At 38.2% G+C, this 19,657-nt stretch overlaps 1 protein-coding gene across 2 annotated transcripts in view; it reads left to right on the top strand.

Annotated features, from left to right (window-relative positions):
- RARS2 (arginyl-tRNA synthetase 2, mitochondrial) overlaps positions 1–16,137 on the top strand; it is a 57,466-nt gene extending 41,329 nt beyond the window's left edge. The window contains exons 9-20 of one of the 2 annotated variants that reach the window (XM_006178585.3): positions 3,326–3,484; positions 4,720–4,826; positions 6,145–6,240; positions 9,476–9,536; positions 10,719–10,795; positions 11,291–11,415; positions 12,011–12,078; positions 12,163–12,272; positions 12,708–12,803; positions 13,750–13,824; positions 15,354–15,417; positions 15,881–16,137. In XM_006178585.3, coding sequence (XP_006178647.1) covers positions 3,326–3,484; positions 4,720–4,826; positions 6,145–6,240; positions 9,476–9,536; positions 10,719–10,795; positions 11,291–11,415; positions 12,011–12,078; positions 12,163–12,272; positions 12,708–12,803; positions 13,750–13,824; positions 15,354–15,417; positions 15,881–15,967 — 1,125 coding nt within the window. In that variant the 3' untranslated portion in view covers positions 15,968–16,137. The remainder of the gene's footprint in view (positions 1–3,325; positions 3,485–4,719; positions 4,827–6,144; positions 6,241–9,475; positions 9,537–10,718; positions 10,796–11,290; positions 11,416–12,010; positions 12,079–12,162; positions 12,273–12,707; positions 12,804–13,749; positions 13,825–15,353; positions 15,418–15,880) is intronic. The other variant, XM_032484572.1, reaches the window with a different exon arrangement.
- Positions 16,138–19,657: the final 3,520 nt, after the last annotated feature.

The following is a 19,657-nucleotide window of genomic DNA, read 5'->3' as shown; positions in this document are numbered from 1 at the left end:
AATTTTCGATCAAGACTTGAGACAGCATTAAACAATGAGCTTGTTTGCGTGAAATATTATTGTGAATTTGTTACATGTTATTTTCATAAAAATGAGATTAAAAATAAATGCATTTTAAGATGGAGGACAAATAAATGTTCAGATAAGAGGGTCTTTAGTGTCTAAGTTGTGCTAACCATCCTTAGCAGCTACTTTCGGTTTTAAAGACAAAAATAACCAGGGATGGGGTTATTTTTAAATAACCAAGGAACTCAGCTGTGCCTGTGTAGCTAACGGAATTCTAGAATCAAATTTAAGGATTAAGATGGCGTAGGAGGGCATTATCTGCTACTTCAGTTTTTCACGCTTACTTCTTTACATTTGGACAGATCATCCTAAGAGCTGATTATAATTATCTTAATCAATTAAATTAGAAATAAAATGTCCTATGTTTTTTGGCAAGCCCGACATCTAGAAATAGGGAAAAGGTTAATTCTCCTTTCAGGAAGTCTCAGACATTTAGTTTACTCTGTAATGTAAATGCAGCTGGCTTTTGCATTCTAGTAACTAATAGAAGAAAAATTGTGTTTCCATCCTCTGAATCACTTCTCTTCAGCCACACTGTCTTATTACCAAATCCAAATTTAAAATTTCCTTTTTACTCCCTTTGAATCTAGACCTAACCTCAAAAGGGAGCCATCTTCAAAATGCATAATTTCTAAGAGTAAAAGGTTTATGGTGACTGTAAATTAAAAATTGCCTATAATTTCAGAAATACATCGTATTCAGTTTATTTTGTGAAAGAAAACATGTTTCTTTTCTAAAATGTTGATGAATGTTAATAATTACAATTTTACATAGTGCATTTACAGGCAGTTAAGTGCTAATTAAGGCTCTTTTGTTCTTCTCTTTGTAGTGTCAGCTGATTCTCAGGAATGTTTGGTTTATAACCACAAATTGCTGAAATGCCAAGATTCTTAAAGAAGCGTTTTGTTTTATTTTATTTTAATTATTTCTATTTTAAATTTTAAGAAAGTGAAAAGATTCTGGTGATGTTTTTCCTAAAAATATTCTTAATCAGTGTTTTGAATGAATATTAGATTTTTAAATGATTGGCTATTTGAGTTTAGAGTCATAGATTTTTTAAAAAAACTAATGCCTTTCTTCTTCTGAAAATGATATTTTATATATGTTTGATTATAAATTGTATGCAAACACACATGTGTATGTGAGAGAGAGAGAGAGGGAAAAGGAGATTGATTTTGAATCACAAACCATTTATAGACATACGTATGTCTTTACTCCTGTAGGCTGGACTGTTGAGCAGTTGTCAATGGATAGGCTTTTCAAAAGTCAGGTAGTCTGCAGATTACTGTCTTACAGTGTTGCTTTCTCAGTTTTCCTACCCCTTACCAAAATCTTTTTCTGTCTTCTAACTGACTTATTCTTAGGACCATGAAAAAATTAATTTTTTATGATACGCAGGTCAGATCTCTCAAGACCACCTCCAAGTTAGGGCTTTGCTAGGAGGACTCGCAGGACTCAGCAGATAGTTGTAATCACAGCTGTGCCTACAAAACGATGCAAAGCAAAGCCAGCAAAGGGAGAGGCCCAGAGGAAACCGGCCCAGGCTTCCATGAGTCCTCTCCTGGTAGAGTCACACAGGATGCACTTAATTCCTCCTCCAACAAAGTGTGACCACATGTGTGAAATATTGTCTACCACGGAAGCTTGTTGGTAGGTTCTGTTGTGGGTTGATTACATTGACACCCTCTGCTTAGCGTGTACCAAAGTTTCCAAACTCCCAGAAGGAGAACGGGTGTTTAGCATAAACCGTATTGTTTGCACAAGCAGTTTAGGCATCGCGAGCTACTCTTACCAGTTAGGTTGGTGGGAACATTCTCAAAATCCAAGTTCCCAGATGCCAGCCAAGGCTAACCTTGCAAACTAGACATTTTAAGGATAGCAGTTTCCAGACCTGCTATATTAACCCATTTCTGCACAGTATGCTTTAAAGAAGGGGGAAAAAAAAGGTAGTTTTAACCTTTATTTAGGAGTACTTATTTATTCACTTCTGCCAACCCAGTAATTAACACAAGCCATCTATGAAAGGTGGAACATTTTTAGCTTGAAGGCATGACCCCTGTCCCTTTTGTTGGTAGTATCCAGTGGGTATAAGCCACATTATGGTTGTCCTAACATATTCTCCAGCTATAAAATCACTTTTTCTACCCAAATGCTGCTGCCATGATATTTTGATTATATTACCATCAGAGTTTATAGAAGCCTCATATTTTTGGGTAGTTTATCTGCTGATTTTTTTACTTTCATGCTTCTTAAATAGCTTTCTGGAAAAAATACAATGATGGTAAATTTATTGTTCATGTTTCACCCTGGAAATGAGTTACAACCTGTAAATAAAATCTTTGTAGTCCGTATGTATAACTTCAGTACTGCTTAAGCTACAATGCTGATATTTTTTTATTGAGGTATAGGATATCTTAATTTCATTTATTAACCTTGCATTTTAGAAAACTGGAAAATGATTCTATGAATACAGAATCCTAGAGCTGGAAGAGCCCTTAATAAGTCACCCAGCTCCACTCCTGTCATTGGGTGGGCACAGAACTAAGCCAGGAAAGACAGATGGTGCAAAACTGTCCAGAAGTGAGGGCTCCACACAGTTCTGAAGAGCCCAAGTTGGAGTGTAATTAAGCCAACTATCCAAAAGCTCTTCTGAGATCACCTGTTTTTCTGGTCTGCAGCTTTAGAGAGCAGTTTAAATTTTTTTTCGTTAAAACAACTGCTAAATTGTCCTTTGGCCTTTTCATTCCCATATTGAACCATTCTACTTTCTTCAACCTTATCTTGGAAAAGTTGCAGCAATAATAATTTCACATTTTTTAAAAAAAAGAAGAAGAAATGCTAGCTTAGTCTAAACCAGGCTTTTTTTTTTCCTCCAGGCATTCTTAACCTAAAGGTCTGTGAACTTGGATAAGAAGAAAAAAATGATATATTATTTTCACTAACCTCAATCAGAAATTGAGTATTTTCATCTGTTACTATATCACAAATATTTTTTAAATATTTGAATAACCATTTCAATACACAGTTTCCTTGATAATCCTATGTATTTTACTTCATGCATTTTGAGAATAGGTCCCAGTAGGGCTCACTAAGGGCCCATGGCAAAAAATGAAACCAAAAAGAGGTTACACCCTGTGACAAGGGCATTTGTATAAACTTTAAATAAGAATTCTCAGCAGTGTTTTGTTTTCTTCTTTTCCTGTTTGGAGATAAGAATGACTAGTTATGTACTTCGTTTAATATGCTGTTGTGCTTTTAGGTTTATGTACAAGTCAATAAAGAAGCAGCAGATGATAAAAATGTAGCCAAATCAGCACATGAATTCTTCCAGCGACTGGAACTGGGTGACACGCAAGCCCTTGCGCTCTGGCAGAAGTTTCGGGACTTGAGCATAGAGGAGTACACTCGGATTTACAAGGTGCCTGTCCCCTCTCCTTCTCTCCTAACGTGTGGTGCAGCTCTTGACTGGTACTGCTGGGTAGGAAGGTTGCTTCTGAAGCTCATGTTTTAAGAACAGATTTGTCATTGGTCATTGAGTTGATAATTAGGACTCATATATTGTCCTTTGGGCTGAAAGTTAGAGCTACGAAATAATCCTAAAGTCTGAACTTCACAGGCTGCATATGAGGTGACATTCTGATACTTCATTTCGATCTGGCTTTTCTTTTCTCTCTTCTATTATTCCTTCACTGTCTTTCTTTTTGGGGAGAGGGGGTGGGTTGGGGATGGAGGTAATTAGGTTTTTTTTATTCATTCATTCATTCATTCATTCATTCAGTTATTTTGATGGAGGTACAGGGTATTGAACCCAGGACCTTGTGCATGCTAAGCACACGCTACCACTGACCTCTGCTCCTCATCTCCTTCACTTTTTCTTAATTTTTCTTCTTTTGCTTCCTCAGGCATAGATGTGATGTGTATAAATTTGTTCATTTAATAACATTTTAGGGGATGGGAGAAATACAACAGTGAATAAAAGAGATATAAGTTCTTTTCTGATGGACTTCACATTCTAGTGTGGACACAGCAGATTAAACAAATTCAAGACAGTGCAAATTAAACACAAACATATACAGTCTGTTAGGTGGTGATGATGCTAGGGAGAAAAAAATGAAGCAGGATGGCAGAGATCAGGTGTGCTGTCTGTGATGGAATGAGGAGAATTTCAGTCAAGAAGCCACATGGCTGGAGTAAGTAAGCAAGATGAACGATAGGAGAGGAGGTTGAAGAGGTTGTAGAGTGGGGCGTGACATAGGACGCTTTATTTCAGGGCTGTCCAGTCTAGTTTCTGCTGCAATGGAAATGTTCCCTATCTGTGCCGTCTTTGGTATCGTATCTATGGTAGCCACTAGCCATATATGACTGTTGAGCACTTGCAGTGTGAAGAGGGTGACTGAGAAACTAAATTTTCAATTTTATTTAATTTGAATTTTAGCAGCTACACGTGTCTAGCAACTACCAATTGGACAGCACAGCACCATTGTGAGGACTTGAGTGGTGTGGGAGGAGCTGTTAGAAGGGCTGAGTCAAGGGGTGACTTGATTTAATTCTTTTTTCCCCCATCTGTGTGACAGACCGCACAGCATCCTATTTTGTTTTAAAATAATAGGACATTTATGTAACTTTTTTTCTTTTGTTTTTGAACTCCTTTAGCGTCTAGGAATACACTTTGATGAATATTCAGGAGAATCATTTTATCGTGAAAAATCTCAAGAAGTCTTAAAGTTGCTGGACAGTAAAGGACTCCTACAGAAAACAGTGTATGATCGAGTTACTGTTCTTTAGAAAGTTATCTGTTCTTCTTTGAAGTCGGTGTTGATGTATTCTCTTAGGAAGGACAACAGAATGTGGTGTGTGGCCTTCCTGGCATTTTTCATAGTGCTTTTTGCTGATCAAAGTACTTTCCCACAGGCTGTCTTTTGCTGCCTCAATAAAATCCTGGTAAGCTTGGGAGAAAGAATATTATCTGCTCTTTACACAGGAGGAAACAAGCACAGAAAGTACAAGTGATTTGCCTAAGGTCACGCAAGCTGATAATGGTATAACTGGGAAAGGAAATTAGAACGCACATCTTACTCAACCCTGCTTTTTAAAAATCCTTTTAAAAAAGGACTTAAAGCAGCTTATGAAAACAGTTAAATACAACAAGCCTTTGAAAGAGTGAAATGAAGAAATCGGGAAGCAGGGGGCAAAAAAAATAAAATAATGGTATTAGTACATCCTGTAACACACACTGGGATTCTGTTTCTTTGCTTAAGGTAGATTTCTGATATAACTTTAAGCTTCCTGTCAGCCAGACAGAAATGGTACCATTCATAGGCGCCTAGGCCTATGTAATACAGAAGCAAACCAGTCGCTTACAGGAGCCACTTTTCATAGTACCAAAGAGCAGTTTCTCTTGTCATCATTATAAGAAAGACATGGAGAATGTGGTTCACAATGTGATGTCCTCAGTAATGTCCTTAAGGGAAATCGTTAGATCGCCATATACAGACTCTTAATTTTTGACCAGTCAGGAAAGACAATAACAAAATTCCATGGTTTTATTATTCAAGAGTACTTTCTGGCATGTTAAAAATTAGCTCACTATTTATTGAATGTTATAATAAGTTGGATTAGAAGAAGAATGTGATGTTTTAATGCTAAATCATAGTTGAAATCTCATTTTTCAGCTGGGTATGTTAGAGACTTAGTATGTAAGCACGTCATCCAGAGCTACAAGTTTTAGAAAGATAGGATTAAACGTTAATTACATTGTACCTACTCTTGATAGAGTCGCAGTCAGAGTTTTTGTTTTTCTTCATTGTTGGTTACACTGCTTATTGCTACTTAAGTAATAAAAGTAGCTTCTGGTTCACCAGAGATAACATTATAGATATTATACTTTTATTTCTTTATTTTGGGGGGGTTTTGGGGGTGATTAGGTTTTATTTAATGGAGGTACTGGGGATTGAGCCCAGGACTTTGTGCATGCTAAGCATGCACTCCACAACTAAGCTATACCTTCCCCCTGGATAATATACTTCTACAGGTCTTGATTCATTCTATTGTTTCAGAGTTATCTTTTTGCATTTCTAGAAAAGGCACAGCTGTAGTGGATCTTTCAGGGAATGGCGACCCGTCCTCTATTTGTACTGTAATGCGAAGCGATGGGACTTCTCTCTACACAACCAGGTTTGTATCTTACGTGAAAGTCATGGTTAGAATGTATGTATGACTTCATATTCTTTGTTCTAGGATTAATGCTAAGACAATCATTTTCTTCTCAAAACTGTTACCAAATCCTAGTTTCTAAAATCTCCTGTTCTCATTACTCAAAATATATTAATTGGATTTCTACTTGTTGCCATTCATAGTTCCTGGAAAGGTTTAATAGCATCAGAAAAGTAACTGAAAAACTTCGCAATTAGTGAAACATCTTAGAATTTCCCCCACTGAATACATTGTTCTACAGACTATAAAATTGAGATACCTCATCACCAACTATAAATATTTTTACGATTGCACATTGGCAGAAAATATATACTAAAAGGTGCCCATATTGGCTCAGTGGTGTCCTCACTCTGTAAAGATCATCTCACATGCGTGGAAGTCCCAGTCCCCATTCTGACTGGTGAAATAGGCCAAGGGAGAAGTAGGCCATGTCACTTACATTTTTTCCATCTGTCTCCATGACCAACAGCCTGTGGAAAGGAGCAGTCTCTGTTAATCAGTAAGAACTGGGTTAGTCAAGCACACTTATTTCTAGGACAAAGCTAACAGAAAGAGGCACGACAATAAAAAGGCCACACAAGCAAACACGGCCACACTCAAGCACTTTTGGCAAAAAGGTTCTAGTGTCTCTCAGGCTAGAGTTTTATCTCGAATCACAAGCTGCTTTTTGCAGCATAGTTAAAGGAATGAGGTTTTGTTGTTGTTGTTAACTACCATCATTTTTTCCGAACAACCTGAAACAACCACCTGACTCTTTTACCGTTCCTTAGAAAATTGATCTCTTACTGTTACTTTTTGGAATTTCCCTTTATCAATTCCATGTAATTGGAGTTAGGAAGTAAGAAGAACCTATATATCTAAGAGGTACATTTCTTTTTCTGGGTATAAAAAAATATACAGTAGAAAATTTTTCTTGTGTCAGCGAATTATTGCTGGACAGATTAAATCAACTGTTCAGTAGTGGTTATAAGAAATGTTTACTCATATAAATAAGGAATTAAACCCAATATCTTGTAATAAACTATAATGGAATATAATCTGCAAAAATACTGAATCACTATGCTGTACATCTGAAACTAACACAATGTTGTAAATCATCTATACTCAAAAAAAAGGAAGAAATGTGTTCACTCAGAATAGAGGCTCCATGTCATAAAGACTCTGTAACTGTCCTTATCTGGTATCTTATTTGGAGCTATCCTTAGGTCTAGATTTTTCTGTGTATTTACCTTAATACCTATACTTTCTCTTTTTTCTTTGGGAGAATAAATGTCTTTTTTGCCACTTGTTGAAATGTTTGATTTCTCACCTTGCTCTAACTTTGTCTCTGCCCTTTCGGTGGGTTCCTTAGAGAATACATGTGTGTGTGTGAAAGTGAATTAAAGGAGTTGTTGTAACTGACAGAAGTGCAGGAGGATACTGACAAGAGCACAGGGTGAGGCTGGAGACCTGGATTTTTGTTCTGAGACCATAACCATCACATAACCTCCCTGGGCCAGGGTTTCCTGCTTTGTGAAAAGAGAGAGCTGAACTAAAGGACTTGGCACTTCTGGCTTTCAAATTCAGGTTGTACAAACTAAGCCTAGAATTTTCTCTTAAATTCTCTTTTATTCTTTCATTGGAGCAAAAGATTTCTCTTTGTCCTTGGCTCAAATCAAAAACTATAATGGGGGTGTATATTTGTGACTTCATTTGGGGGATAATCTATGTCTGTTTTACAACATCTTTATTGTATTATAACCCCTCTCAGGAAACTTTTTAGCCATGTTTTTCCTACTTGTCCATCCTCATGAAATTTTAACACCATGGATATATCTGTTTTATTATATGTATATATGTACTTTATACATAAAAAGAGTAAGATTTCTTTTGTCCCTCAAGAGCCGGTTTTTGCCTCCATTCAGAATGCATGCTCTGTTTGTTACACCAGTGACATTTTGATGATCCCCAACATTTCAAAATATCTAGAAACTTTTAAAGTCCTCCCAATATCATATATTGTTAAGCAAAAATAACTTTAATTTCTTTCCTCCCAGTTTTATTGAGATATAATTGACATACAGCACTGTATAAGTTTAAGGTGTACAGCATAATGATTTAGACTTACATACATCATGAAATTATTATCACAATGAATTTAGTGATCATCCATTATCCCATATAGATACAAAATTACAGAAATATAAAAAAATTTTCTTGTTATGAGAACTCCTAGGATTTCCTCTCTAAACAACTTTCATATATGACATACAGTGGTTAATTATACACCATGTTGTACATTACATCCCTAGTACTTATTGATCTTGTAACTGGGAGTTTGACTGCCTTCATCCAGCTCCTCCTCCTCCTACCCCTTGTCTTTGATAACTACAGATCTGATCTCTTTTCTGAGTTTGTTTATTTGTTTTTGAAGTGTAATTGACCTACAACACTATGTTAGTTCCTGTTTATTTCGGTACGTTCAAAGTGATCACCACAGTAGGTCTAGTTACAATATGTCACCATATAAAGATATTATATAGTTATTGAGTATATTCCCCACTAGTTAATTAAAATAGCTTTAATTTTAAAGTTAAATATTTTCATAATCTTGACTTGAAACTTCATAGTTCTTGGCTTATTTTTCATTATTTCATATTGTGTGCAAACAAGGTCTTTTGTTCTTAATCAGAAGCAAGAGATAAGTGGAATTTTTGTCAAAGGACTTTATGGTCTTTTAAAATGCTTTAGAAGGTCTTGCTTATGATGATCCAAGACTTTGGAAGTCCTTCATGTACTAATAGAAGAGTAGCTAGCAGATAACCTGTTTAAATATGTTCTTTGAGAAAGTGTATTGCAGAAAAGTGATAGGTAGGTGATTCTTTCCAATAGAGGCTTAATTAACAAATCATAAAACATTTACCTACAAACACTTTGCCTAGAGCTATTTTAATTCATTACTACTTGCCTCAGAGATTTTTTTAATTTATTTTTTATCTTTTCAAGCACTTTCATAATTCTTTTCCCAAAGCTATATTTGTTCTTATTCTTTTGTATCAAAGTATGGTATTGGGATTATATAAACATGGGTGGTATACCCAAGGCTGTGGGATACAGGAGTTCTTAATTACAAAAACCTCATTACTATTAAATAGGTAAAACAAATGATTACCCAGATCTGCTTAGTAACTCTTAAATCTATGGCCATTTTTTTCAGAGATCTTGCAGCTGCTATAGATCGAATGGACAAGTATAATTTTGATAAAATGATTTATGTGGTAAGTAATCACAACAAAGAACAAAGGTTATGATCCCTATCTCATGAAAACTGCAAAGATAGACATTGAATACTATGTTGAAAAACTATAGAAAGAATTCAATGTTAAGTATATTTATAGTGGCAACCACTATGTTAAAAAACTTAAAAACAAAAAAGTTCACATTGTTTTATAGTCAAAAAAAAATGCTCAATTGAATGGTCATGTGTAATGAATATGTACATACTATAATGCACTTTTTAAAATAAAAGTTTCTATTTTAAATATTTTTGGAATCACAAGAAGTTTCAGAATAGGAGAATTTCCATATACCCTTCAGCCTTCCCCAAAGATAATAGCTTATGTAACCATAATTCTTTGCCTATACCAGGAGACTAACATTGATAGAGGCCTTAATTAAATTTCACCAATTTTTACACACACTTGTGTGTGGGCCTGGGGGGTGTGTTGGTGGAGGGGGAGGGAGTGTTCTTAGGAAATTCTGTCACATGCAGATTCATATAACCATCACCATATTCAGAAAACAGCTGCTCTATCACCAAACAAACTCTTTTGTGGCAACCACGTAGTAACCACGCCTTCCCCTCACCCTAACCCCTGGCAACCCCTGCTCTGCTCTCCATACTACAGTTTTGTCACTTTGAGACTCATATAAATGGAATCACAGTAGGTAACCTTTTGAGATTGGCTCATTCCACTCAGCCTAATGAATGTCCTTGAGATGCACCCAGACTGTTGCGTGTATTAATAGTTTGTTCCTTTTCTTGCTGAATAATGCTCTGGTCTCTTCATCCCTTTCTCTCTTTCCATGTGCACCCTCCCTTTCCCCAGAGGAAAAAAGTTGCTATTAAATACCTTTCAGAGCTTAGCTTTGGCTTTCCTGGAGTTAAAGGTCATAACAGCTGAGAGAGAAGGAATTTAAATAGAAAACTCAGAACATGAGAGTTCCTCTTTCCTCCTGACTCAGTGGGGTGCTGCAGCTCTGACTGCCTGCTCTTGAGCACTCAGCTTAGACCTTCTTCCAGTGGCATCCTCTTTGTGTGTTTATTTAAAGCATATCAGTTGACAGTGATCTGTATAGTCTATCAAAACTCAAATATTTTCATTTGATTTATGTCCAGCCTATTTTGTAGATTGAGTTACCCCTGTTCTTTTCTTTTAAATACATTTTTTCCCCTCCAGACAGATAAAGGGCAAAAAAAGCATTTTCAGCAAGTATTCCAAATGCTGCAGATCATGGGATATGACTGGGCGGAAAGGTAATGTCTGCATGGTTCTTCATTGCCTACTCAGGATCTTTAAAGGTTTGCTAGGTCAGCTATGTCCAAAAATGTACCAAGTTCTTAAAGATCTTCATTCAGGCTTCACTTCTTTGTTTCAGGATGTTAGTATAGAAAAGCAGATTTGTTCTTTGCATTAATTTATGTCCTAGTTATATTCATACCTAATTTATAAACATTTAATAGGTGGTTTATTAGACATCTGCTCTCAGTGGTTTGATTTTCAATATTCTTAATTCCCATCTTTTTTTCATAAATGCAACTAGTAATCTAATCAGATGCTCATGATTCTCTATAAAATGAAGCTGTGTGTAGAACATCTCTTGTAGCATACAAGTCACATATTTAATTTATCAAATTTTTAAAACCTATGAGAGTTAAAGTTCAAACTATTCTCTAAAAGGGTATAATTATGTACTTGGATCACCAGCTCCTTTTCAGTTTTCTGTTAACTAAATGCCTGCTCCATTTCAGGTGCCAGCATGTGCCCTTTGGGGTAGTGCAGGGAATGAAGACACGAAGAGGAGATGTTACTTTTCTGGAGGATGTTTTAAATGAGATTCGATTAAGGATGCTACAGAACATGGCTTCCGTTAAGAGTGAATTCATTTTGTTGTTGTTGCTGTCATAACTTCAGTGCACTTTTATGCTTTGCTGGACTTCTGTGCAGTGTAATTTATTCTGACCATCCCTCCGTTGAACTTTCACTAACCTTGTCAAAAATAGCTTCACTAATTAGAGGTGCCAGAATTTCTAGACTTGCCACTCAGCTGTGGCTGAGTTCAGTAATGGAAATTGGTATGCTCTGAGCCGCCTTTCACAGGCAGCTTCAGCACTGTCACTCAGTTGGAGTGGTTATGCAGAGTTCCTGTGTTACATAATCAGAGACAAGCCACAAGTCCGCATGGCTTTGTTTAACTTCAGTCTTGGAAAAATAAGTGCCAACTATATCCAGTGTCTTACAAGGGATCTTAGAAAGAAAAATAAATTCATGTTTCTCCCCTTTTAATGAGGGCTTGGGAAACGTCATTGTCAAAGTTAAATTAGCCCAAATTAGGAAAGTAGATTGCCCAGTGTGCACCTGTTTGTTCTTGATACTGTCCACATACATTTTTGGCAGATTTTATCTCCCCTTCAACCCCTGATTCTGTAGTTTCATGCAGGTTAAAAGACAGCTGCCTTTGTCTGTTTCAGCTACCAAAGAATTGGAGAACCCACAGGAGACAGCAGAGAGGGTCGGGCTCGCAGCCCTCATTATTCAGGTCTGTGAAGCCTGCTTCCTGGCAGAGCCTTTAATTTGCTGCTAGAACAAATCACAGCACTGAAGATTTACTGTGTCGTTCTAGGACTTCAGAGGCTTACTGTTATCCGACTACCAGTTCAGCTGGGATCGTGTTTTCCAGAGTCGCGGGGACACAGGAGTCTTCCTGCAGTACACACACGCCCGCCTCCACAGGTGAGAAGAGGCTGCTCTGTCCTTCCCAGGCTGGGACCTGGCTGCAGTGATTCTGAGACCAAAGGCCCTGTTTTCTGGGCTTCTCTAACATCTCATATTCAAAACAGGTTAAAGTACAGTGGACTTCCTGTTAGGTTTGGGGTTTTGTGGGGCTTTTTAAACATTTATTTATTGAGCACCTATGTAAGAAATGCTTTTATGTGTATTACCTTATTTGATACTCAGAATAACCCTGCCAAAGAATATACTCCATTTTCAGATGAAGAAACAGATTTAGGAAAAATTGAAGCATTGAGTGAAACAATGTTGGCTTCCAAGTGTAGGACTTTAAGGAGAGAAGACTGTGTACTATGAGATGGTGTTCATCACTTGCAATTGTGAGTCCTAGGATGACTTGTTTAATCCTTGGTTGTTTTTCTAAACTTTTGATACCAGTTTGGAAGAGACTTTTGGATGCGGTTATCTAAATGACTTCAACACTGCTTGCTTACAAGAGCCACAGTCGGTTTCGATTCTCCAGCATCTTCTCAGGTATGGTTTCCTAGCATTATCAAGTCTGCTTGTGCTCAGTGAAATGACTCGTGGCTTACTGACCACTGGAGGGAGAAGGCCAGTAGCTGGCCCCTGCCGCCTGCTTCTAGACAGCGCTTTTCTAAAGGTGTGACTGGGAAGTGATTGTCTGGGGGCAGAGGGCGTGCTCATGGCTAATCCTTAGGCTTTAAAAATGTTGTCACTGTTGAAGTAGCCCAGGCGCCCAACATCCTTCAGGTCATGGTATGAGAATGTAAAGCCCGGTAAAAGCATAACCTTTTAGTTTTAGAAACAGTCATCTTCTCACCCTCTGTGAGAAGTGAAGGAAAATTCCTGCCTTCATGCAGTTTCCCTGAGACTGTAAACCCTTGAGTTGCCTCTTGGTTTCAGTTCAGCCTCAAATACATTGGGCAAGAGACCATACTTCTGAGCTCTCACAAGCGTTATCGGCGAGGCCAGACTTGTCAGGAGAGACTGACTGATCTCTGGAATATCTGGAAGGGATGTGGATGGTTAGCAACAGGCAGTTTTCTCTGATTGGCACACAGTGGTCAGTGGTTTTTTCGTGGGGTGAGGGGTTAGTTTACTCACTGTTTGACTCTAAGCCAACCAGCTTTTCTTGGACTGTTTGCTAGTTTCTAGGTTATGTTCCTAAACATGGCTAGAGGCTTTTTACATTTACTTTAACAGCCATGATTTGAGTCTTTGCTTTGGGCTAGGCCTACAGGATCTGAAGATGACTTAGAAAATGCCCACCATCAAGGAATTTGTAACAAAGAAAAATGTGCCTTTACCTTTAAATTTACACAAGGTCTTTTTCCGTATATGTTCTACCGTTAATGGGGTCAAGTCAACCTTACTTAATAGATCTTTGTCTTAATATCTTAGCTTAGTGTAATATGTGCCCAGTCTCCCCTGCCAACCGCTTCTGTCATCTTTCTTTTAGGTTCGACGAGGTGCTTTATAGGTCATCTCAGGACCTTCAACCCAGGCACATTGTCAGTTACCTTCTAACTCTGAGGTACTTGATAAATTCCCTATTTTGAGGTGTTAAAAGACAATTGAGACCTAATGTGACAAGGGACCTTACTTTCATCTAAAGTTTTCCTGTAAATAAATCCCTTGACCTAAAAAATTATGTGCTTTAAGTTACAGGAATTCTTGCTTCATCTTTGCAAATTAGCAGTTAATGTTCATTCATTCAGTGATTGAAGGTCTGGTCACTACAGTTTAGTGAACAGGAACCAAAAGCTACATCCCAGGTAGTTACAGTGCAGTGTGTATGTGTTAGTATAGAGAGGACATGAGAGACAGATCTGGGCACTCATCTCAGCCTTAGGGTTCAGAGAGGGCTTCTCAGAAGAAAGGAGTAGACAGTAGTCAGGGGAAGTAAGGTGGGAGAGAAGGAGAGGAAAGCCCAGAGCTGAGCAAAAACATGATACATTAAGGGGAAGGGTATAGCTCAAGTGGTAGAGCGCATGCTTAGCATGCACAAGGTCCTGGGTTCAATCCCCAGTACCTCCTCTAAAAATAAAAATAAGTACACCTAATTACCTCCCTCCTAGAAAAAAAAAATGATACATTAAAAGAACTACAAACATAGTTCTGGAACAAATGAGAAATAAATGTGTACAGGCCTTTGTGTTATGTGCTAAGGCATCTTATTTTCATGGCAGTGGGGTCCATCCAAAGGTTTTAAGCACAGAAAAGTCAGTCAGATAGAGGGTAGAAAATGAGCTGGAAAGCGAGTAGGTGACCCTCAATAGAAATTTCATGGTAGCTGTTTTAAAAACTGAATAGAAGTTGAGTCTTATAGCAACAGCTGTATCTTCTTAAGAAAGGAAATATTTGCTTTTACTCAAGACTTATTGAAATCAGATTTATTGGGACTGTTTCTTGTTTATGCTTTTTACCCTATCTTCCCCAGATTTAACGATTTTTCCCCTTTAATTTCCACTTAGATATATAGAGATGAAGACACCAGAAAGTCTTATTAAATGTCACTTAATCACTGTAACAAATGTCATAAGCATCATTTCTCTGGCGCACTGTTCTACGTACTGCCGTAACCTAAACAAGCAAACAAACAAACAAAAAATGCTTTAAAGAAGAGTGGCCAGTGTGTGCAGAGTGGATTGATAACTAGTATTACCCGACCTGCTCCCCGTACAGAGGGGGACTGGCCGGGCTGTTTTACATTTCATCTTGAAGGATACCTAAATGAGGAAAGCCTGATTATTAGAAAGGAATCCCCTACACTTACAAAATTAACAATGAAACCATACTCTTAAGAACAATGAAATCACAATCATAATACCACCTAGTATTAGTAGAACCAGGACAAAATCTAAAGCTGGAGTTTAATGTGTTTTACTTCCCAGCTATTGAAACGCAGTGAATTCAGTCTCCACTCCCAACCTTGGATATATCCTTTAACGGCTCTCGGCTTCAATTTCTTTAAGTTGAGGCAGTGAGATTAGATACCACGATTATATGTTTCACAGGAAATTACTGCTGGTCCTAATCATGATTTCTCTCTTCCTGTTTCAGTCATCTTGCAGCTGTGGCACACAAAACACTGCACATCAAAAGCAGTCCTCCTGAAGTGGCGGGGGTACGTTACGTTGAGTTTCTCTGTGTAATCTCTAGCATCCTCAGACTGTCATTACAGAGTCAGTCTTTAAATGTTTCTAAAATAGCATCCTGTTGTTCCACTATAGCAGTGTACTTACACACTCAGGGAATAATTAGAATTGGGCCATAACAATCCAACATACCAGACTGAAACACATTTTCCTATGTCCGGTGGTAGAGTGACGCATTCCCCGTGTCTGAAGCTGAACTAGATACTGTCCTCCCACTCCACAACCCTTGGGTACCAGTCTTACTGTAATGGATTCCAGAAATGTGCCTTCCTCTGCCTACAGCAGACCCTAGGGCACTTGGAGATACTGTTCCTGTTTTAAGTTAGAAAAAGTTAAAATTACTTCTAAAAGTAATTTTCAATCTGGTTTATTCTGTTATAATTAGCCTGTTACTGAATTGAGCATTTACTCATTCTTTGATATACTTTGTAGGCCAGACTTCATCTTTTCAAAGCTGTCCGCTGTGTCCTAGCCAACGGAATGAAACTTCTTGGAATAACACCTGTATGTAAGATGTAATTTCTAATTAAAATTGTTTTTAAACTAGTAAATGAATTCTAGTCATCTATTCTTATATGCTTTGCTGCTTAGAATAGAATTGAAACTACTATTCTGTGTCAGAATCTGTATTTTATTGTCTATATTTCATTAAGTGATTTATCAACTTACTAAATTTTTATCTTTAAAAAAAATCATCTGAGTTCCATCACGGTCAATAAGTACTAAATAGACCTTCGTAAAACTAAGTTAAATTTTTTTAAAGTCATTGTGATCTGCTAGGGACAAAGGATTAGAGTTTAAACTCTGGCTTTAGGTTTCTTTTTTTTCTTCTTTTTTTTTTTGTAGTTGATTTACAATATTTGTTTCATGTATACAACATTGTGATTCAATATATTTTATAAATTCTACTCTATTTAAAGTTATTGCCAAACGGGGGCTATATTTCCCTGTGCTATACAATATATCTTTCTTCCTTATCTATTTTATACATAGTGGTTTGTATCTCTTAATCCCCTACCCCATCTTGCCCCTCCCTCTTCCCCTCCCTCTTCCCCTCTCCTCTCCCACGCATAACTAGTTTGTTCTCTGTATCTGTGAGTCTATTTCTGTTTGATTATATTCGTTTTATTTTTTAGATTCCACATACAAGTGACAACACAGAGTATTTGTCTTTGACTTATTTCATTAAGCAGAATACTCTATAGGTCCACCCACATTGTTGCAAATGACAGAATTTCATTGTTTTTATGGCTAATAGTCAAATATATACATTTGGACACATAAGTTGCTTTCATATCTTGGCCATTGTAAATAATGCTGCTCTGAACACTGGAGTGCATGTATCTTTTTGAATTAGTGGTTTAATTTTCTTTGGATACCCAGGAGTGGAATTGCTGGATCATATGGTTAGTTTTTTGAGAAACCTCCATATTGTTTTCCATAGTGGCTGCACCAATTTACATTCCCATCAACAGTGTACATGAGTTCCCTTTCCTCCACATCCTCACCAACATTTGCTATTTGTAGACTTTTTGGTAACCATTCTGACAGGTATGAGGTGGTATCCTGTGGTTTTGATTTTCATTTCTCTAATGATTGGCAGTGTTGAGCATCTTTGCATGAGCCTGTTAGCCATCTATATGTCTTCCTTGGAAAAATGTCTATTCAGGTCTTCTGCCCATTTTTTAATTGAGTTGTTGGGTTTTTTGATACTGAGTTGTGTAAGCTTTTTATATATTTTGTTTATTGATGAATTCTTTTAGTTTTTGCCTATCTGAGAATTTCTTTTGCCTTGTATTCTAAACGATCATCTTGTGACGTAGAGTATCCTAGGTTGCAGGCTTTTGCCTTTCAGCACTTTGAATATATCATCCCACTCCCTTCTAGCCTGCAAAATTTTGCAGAGAAATCAGCTGATAGCCTTAATGGGGATTCCCTTGTATATGATTCTGTTTTTCTTCTAGCTGCCTTTAGAATTCTCTTTAACTTTTGCCATTTTAATTATGATATATCTTGGTGTGGGTCTGTTTGGGCTTACCTTATTTGGGACCCTTGGTGCTTTCTGTGCCTGGATATCTGTTTCCTTTTCAGGTTTGGGAAGTTTTCTGTCATAATTTCATCAAATACATTTCAATCCCCTTCTATTTCTTCCAGGACCCCTGTTACGTGAATGTTGGTATGTTTCATGTTATCTCAGAGATTTCTTAAACTGTCCTCATTTTTTTGTTTTTGTTTTTTTGCTGTTCTGATTGGGTGATTTCCATTATTTGATCTTCCAGTTCCCTTATGCATTCTTCTGTATTACCTAGTCTGCCTTTAATTCCTTCTACTGTGTTTTTCATTTCAGTTATTGTATCCTTCAGTTCTTAGGGTTTTTTTTTTAATACTTTCTAGTTCCTTCTTAAAATTCTGTGTTCATCTCTTCTTTCCCTGATAAATTATTTGTTTCATTATTTGTTTTTTCAGGGGGTTTCTCTTGCTCTTTGAATTGAGACAGATTCCCTCTGTCTTCTCATTTTGCTTAACTTTCTGTCTCTATGAAATCAGGTGAAACAATTACCTATTCTGGTCTTTAGTGGGTGTCCTTGTGTGCGAGCATCCCTATACAGTCTGTATGTACCCAGTGGCTTTGGTGGGAGAGCTAGATCTGATGTGAGCATAAGTCACCTCTTTCCCCAGGGTGTGTTGGCAGCTATCACCTTGATAGCAGGTGGAGCTGGAGATGGAGGAGCTAGAGCCGGAGCCACGTGTGAGCCAGAGCTGCTTCTCTGCTCAGTGGCCTTCACTGCCCTACCAGGGGTAGGGGTGGGTCCCAGGTTGCTGAAGCAGAAGTCCTTACGAGTCAGGTTCAAGCTGGTTCTGTTTCCTCTAAGTGTGAGCTCTTCTCACTCTCAGCACCAGCATCTTTGCCCCAGAGGGGAGCAGTGCTAGAGCAGGAGGGGCCCGTGTGAGCTCTCAGCACGTGACAGGGCGTGGGCTGAGGTCCTCTCACCACAGAGTTCTGGGCTGCTTCTGATGCGCTGCCTGTGCAAGCACCAGTAATAGCTGTCCCCACCTGCTCAGACGCCACCTCTGTGTCTGATGGCCGAGCTCTTTCCTCAGTCATGGCAGCCCTCTCCCCCTCATGGTGCCGACATGAAGTAAGAGGGGCTCAGCTGTCTGGGGCAACCCAGGGTGGTGGTAGGAAACCAGTCAGCCCTCTATGCAGTTCCACTCCACCCCCTCCACCCTGTTTCCAGAGTAAGCAAGTGCGCACTTCTCACAGAGTCCAGGATTCCCACCAGCCATCCAACCAGCCAAGGGGGCTGGTTTTCCCTGTTTTGGACCCAGGGCTGGAGTGTCCCATACATGGCTTGCACCACTCACTCCCAGGGAGTACCTCACCTGTGTAACCTCCCTTTACTTCAGTCTCCTCCCTGGGGCACAAGCCCCAACCTGATTGCTTCTCTTCCCTCCCTACCCAATTCCATGTGGACCTTTCTTCATTTGGTTGCACAGAAGTCTTTCTGCCAGTTTGCAGTTGGTTTTCAGTGAGGAGTGTTCCACATGTAGACGTATTTTTGATGTGTTCGCGGGGGGATGTGAGTTCCACATCCTTCTGCTTCACCATCTGATCTCCCCTGGCTTGAGGTTTCTTACTGAGCCATTTTTCCAGAAACTGTTCTTTTAACTGAGGTTATCCAATGTTTTCATCAAATAAAACTGATGAGAAAAATTTTTTTCAATTTTCTTGGAACTATAACTGGTTCTTAATAAATTTAGAGAGACCAAAATTAAGGGGTTTTGCCAATACAGCTGACAGCTACTCCCCGAGAACAGCTCTCCTACTTATCTTCTCATTGCTACGTACAGGTGACTCTGACCACGCTGCGTGAACAGGGAGGGCCCTGAATACATTTGAATAGCAAGGAATTACTTTACAGATGGCATATTAGAATCTTTTGTAAAAATTAGTCCATTAAACTGCATTTGAAATGGAGTTTCTCTAACAGTTTCATGTATCTGCATATTGGTAAAGTTTATTTTGTGAGACTTGCTTAGGGAACAGGAGTAGGATGTGATCTCTTTGATCAGTAGAGCTATCTTCATCTGAGAATTTCCATTCAGGTCTGCTATAACTTATGCTAAATGGTGCCACTAGGAGTCTTCTGAATACTAATGACAGTCTGTTTTTATGCATAGAGAAGCAAATTAGCATGAGCCAAAGCT

Source organism: Camelus ferus, chromosome 8 (genome assembly GCF_009834535.1).
Source record: "Camelus ferus isolate YT-003-E chromosome 8, BCGSAC_Cfer_1.0, whole genome shotgun sequence".
Lineage (NCBI taxonomy): Eukaryota > Metazoa > Chordata > Mammalia > Artiodactyla > Camelidae > Camelus > Camelus ferus.
The sequence above is the reverse complement of the archived record's forward strand: the minus strand, read 5'-3'. Positions and strand labels throughout refer to the sequence as shown.